The sequence below is a fragment of the Rhinopithecus bieti genome, unplaced genomic scaffold, assembly GCF_001698545.2.
Source record: "Rhinopithecus bieti isolate Rb0 unplaced genomic scaffold, ASM169854v2 scaffold_4744, whole genome shotgun sequence".
Lineage (NCBI taxonomy): Eukaryota > Metazoa > Chordata > Mammalia > Primates > Cercopithecidae > Rhinopithecus > Rhinopithecus bieti.
This window is the reverse complement of record NW_016804435.1, coordinates 3,820-7,341: the sequence shown is the minus strand read 5'-3', so window position 1 is coordinate 7,341 and position 3,522 is coordinate 3,820. Positions and strand designations below refer to the sequence as shown.

Here is a 3,522-nt window from a genome sequence, read left to right as displayed (position 1 = left end):
TTCTCATGCCTCAGCCTCCTGAGTAGCTGAGACCACAGGTGCCTGCCACCACTCCTGGCTAATTTAGAATAAAAAAGAAGCTTTCTCCCTGCCACTCAGGTAGCCTTATCCCTAATCTCCGCCTCCGTCAGGAACTCCTCGAGGCCATTTGACTGAAAGCTGCCCACAGAGTTCTAAGGATTTCAGTTTCTCTTTCCTTCTTGATGCAGCTCCCAGCTCACTTGGCCCCGCCCACACCTGTTCCCTCACCAGGCTCCCAAACTGGCCCCACCCACTCATGCCTCTGAAGTCAAAGTGGAAATTCTCATTTCCAATTACCTTTTCACTTTACACACATCATCGTGGATTGCTCATTTTGCCCGGCTACAAAGCAGAGCCATGCCGCTGGGGAAGCAGTTGCGATTTAGCCATGGCTGCAGCTTGGATCGTGGTGCTGGTGCCTTTGGTGCTAGGCTTGGCCGTGGCAGGCCCTGTCCCCACTTCAAAGCCCACCACAACTGGGAAGGGCTGCGACATTGGCAGGTTCAAATCTCTGTCACCGCAGGAGTTGGCAAGCTTCAAGAAGGCCAGGGACGCCTTGGTGAGTTCCTGTTGCTAGGGGCTAACCTCCACTTCTACGGGTGTCCCAGTTACTGCCCTGCTACTGTGGGCTATCCTCTAGCCTTCCAACTATGGCGAACCTCTATCCTTTCTGCACTGGGTTAAACCTATGCTGTCAGGCCAACTTCATCCTTGCTACTAGGAGCTAGCTTCCAGCCATCCTGCTGTGGGCTAACCCCTGCCCTTGCTCTCTAGGAAGAATCACTCAAGTTGAAAACTGGAGTTGCAGCTCTCCTGTCTTCCCCAGGAATTGGGACCTAAGGCTTCTCCAGGTGAGTTGGAAGTCAGGCCCCTTCACCCTTCCCTTGACCCTCTCCCTTCTCTCCTTAAGTGGCCCCTTAGCCTTCTTTGTCTCCCTTGTCCTTCACTGTCTTGGACCTCTCCTCACCTGTCCTGTGCCCTTGCCACTTCTCAACAGCTCTCTTGACTCTGTCCTTCCCCTGGGTCCCTTCTGTCATCTCCCGTCGGCCCCACTCCCCTAGCTCACTCACCTGTCCCTGTCACTTCCACTCTCACTCTTCATTTCTCTCCCAAATGTCCCCAGTCTGTCCCCACCTGTGCCTTTCATCCTGCTCCACTTCCCCTGTCTGTTCTCAACACTGACTCCCTCTCCCTCTCACCTGCCCCGTCACCTGTCCCTCATCATCTTTCACTGACATTCATCCAGCTCATGTTCCCCCTTCATCCACCCTTCTTTTTTTTTTTTTTTTTTTTTTTTTTTTTTTTTTTTTTTTTTTTTTTTTTTGAGACAGAGTCTTGCTCTGTCACCCAGGCTGGAATGCAGTGGCATGATCTTGGCTCACTGCAACCTCTGCCTTCTGGGTTCAAGCGATTCTCCTGCCTCAGCCTCCTGAGTAGCTGTGATTACAGGCATGTGCCATGATGCCCAGCTAATTTTTGCATTTTTAGTAGAGACAGGGTTTCACCATGTTGGCCAGGCTGGTCTCAAACTCCTGACCTCAGGTGATCCACTTGCCTCGCCCTCCCAAAGTGTTGGGATTACAGGCGTGAGCCACCACACCTGGCCCCACCCTTCTTCTCTGTGCATGCAACTGTTCCTCTCTCACTGTGCCCCAACCTGCTTTCTCCTCACCCGTCCCCACCCCGTCCCAGGGAACCTCTGTGACCCCCGTAAGTCCCTTTTCATTTGTCTCCATTTCACTTATCCCCTCACCTGCCTCCCTGACCATCCTGCCTCCCCTGTATCCTTCCTCAAGTCTTCCCCCTCCTGCCTCCTTCTCCCCAGACCCCTCACCTGTCCCCACCACATGCACCGTGTCACCGTCCTTCCCCAGGACTGCCTACCTGCCCCCACTAACTGGGTCTTCTTGCCTGTTCTCCCTCACGTGCTCTTTTTCACCTCTCCTCAGGTGAGGGAGCGCCCCGTGGCCTTGGAGGCTGAGCTGGCCCTGTCGCTGAAAGTCCTGGAGGCTGCCGCTGACACTGACTCGGCCCTGGGGGTCGTCCTAGACCAGCCCCTTCACACCCTGCACCACATCCTTTCTCAGCTCCGGGCCTGTGTGAGTCATTGGGGCCCGGGCACCCAGGTCTGTGAGTTCTAAGCAGCATCCTTCCCCTGTGGTGGCCCAGGATCCGCCTCACACACCACCCTCCTCTGCCCACAGATCCAGGCTCAACCCACAGCAGGGCCCAGTCCCCGGGGCCGCCTCCAACACTGGCTACACCGGCTCCAGGAGGCCCCCAAAAAGGTGAGTGAACCAGGAAGAGAAGGACCAGGGTCTGAGGAGCCAATAGGAACCCAGACCCTGGACAGCCCCTGACCCATCCCCTCCTCCCCCACAGGAGTCCCCTGGCTGCCTCGAGGCGTCTGTCACCTTCAACCTCTTCCGCCTACTCATACGAGACCTGATATGTGTCGCCAATGGGGACCTGTGTCTGAGAACGTCAACCCACCCCGAATCCACCTGACACACACCACACCTTATTTATGGACTGAGCCCTACTCCTTCCTTAAATTATTTCCTCTCACCCTTTATTTATGAAGCTGCAGCCCTGACTGAGACATAGGACTGAGTTTATTGTTTTACTTTTATACATTATGCACAAATAAACAACAAGGAATTGGAACCTTCTGTGATAGGTGAATCCTTGAGTGTGTGTGCGATTGTGGGTCTGTGACTGGGTGTGGATACCTGTGTGATGCAGGCAAAATTTGTGACTGGTTGTGTATATTTGTGTGTGCCTGACTTCTGTGACTGTGCGTGTATTTGTGTGTAAATGAGTGTCTGCCCAAACTTGAATCTAACCAAAGATGCATAACTGTGCATGTTTCATGCCCACATGTGTGCAAATATGTGTGTGTACTGCCAGGCATGGTGGCTCACACCTGTAATCCCAGCACTTTGGGAGGCTGAGGCAGGCAGATCACTTGAGGTCAGGAGTTTGAGACCAACTTAGCCAACATGGTGAAACCCTGTTTCTACTAAAAATACATAAATTAGCTGGGAGTTGTGGCGTGCCCCTGTAATCCCAGCTACTCGGGAGGCTGAGGCAGGAGAAATGCTTGAACCTAGGAGGTGGAGGCTGTGGTGAGCCGAGATCACACTACTGCACTCCAGCCTGACTGACAAGAGCGAAACTCCGTCTCAAAAACAAAAAAGGCCAGGCGCGGTGGCTCAGGCCTGTAATCCCAGCGCTTTGGGAGCCCAAGGCGGGAGGATCACTTGAGGTCAGGAGTTTGAGACCAGCCTGACCAACATGGAGAAACCTCATCTCTACTAAAAATACAAAAATTAGCAGGCGTGGTGGTGCATACCTGTAATCCCAGCTACTCGGGAAGCTGAGGCAGGAGAATCACTTAAACCTGGGAGGTGGAGGTTTGCGGTGAGCCAAGATCACACCATTGCCCTCCAGCCTGGGCAACAAGAGTGAAACTCTGTCTCAAGAAAGAAAAAAAAAGAA

The 3,522-nt window shown here is 53.5% G+C and overlaps 1 protein-coding gene across 1 annotated transcript; it reads left to right on the top strand.

Annotated features, from left to right (window-relative positions):
* Window positions 1-409: 409 nt before the first annotated feature.
* Window positions 410-2,596, top strand: LOC108527168 (interferon lambda-1-like). Its single transcript, XM_017868324.1, is given in 6 exon segments — window positions 410-580; window positions 796-811; window positions 814-872; window positions 1,971-2,120; window positions 2,226-2,309; window positions 2,404-2,596. Coding segments are annotated over 6 exon segments (606 nt in total). The 3' UTR covers window positions 2,530-2,596.
* Window positions 2,597-3,522: the final 926 nt, after the last annotated feature.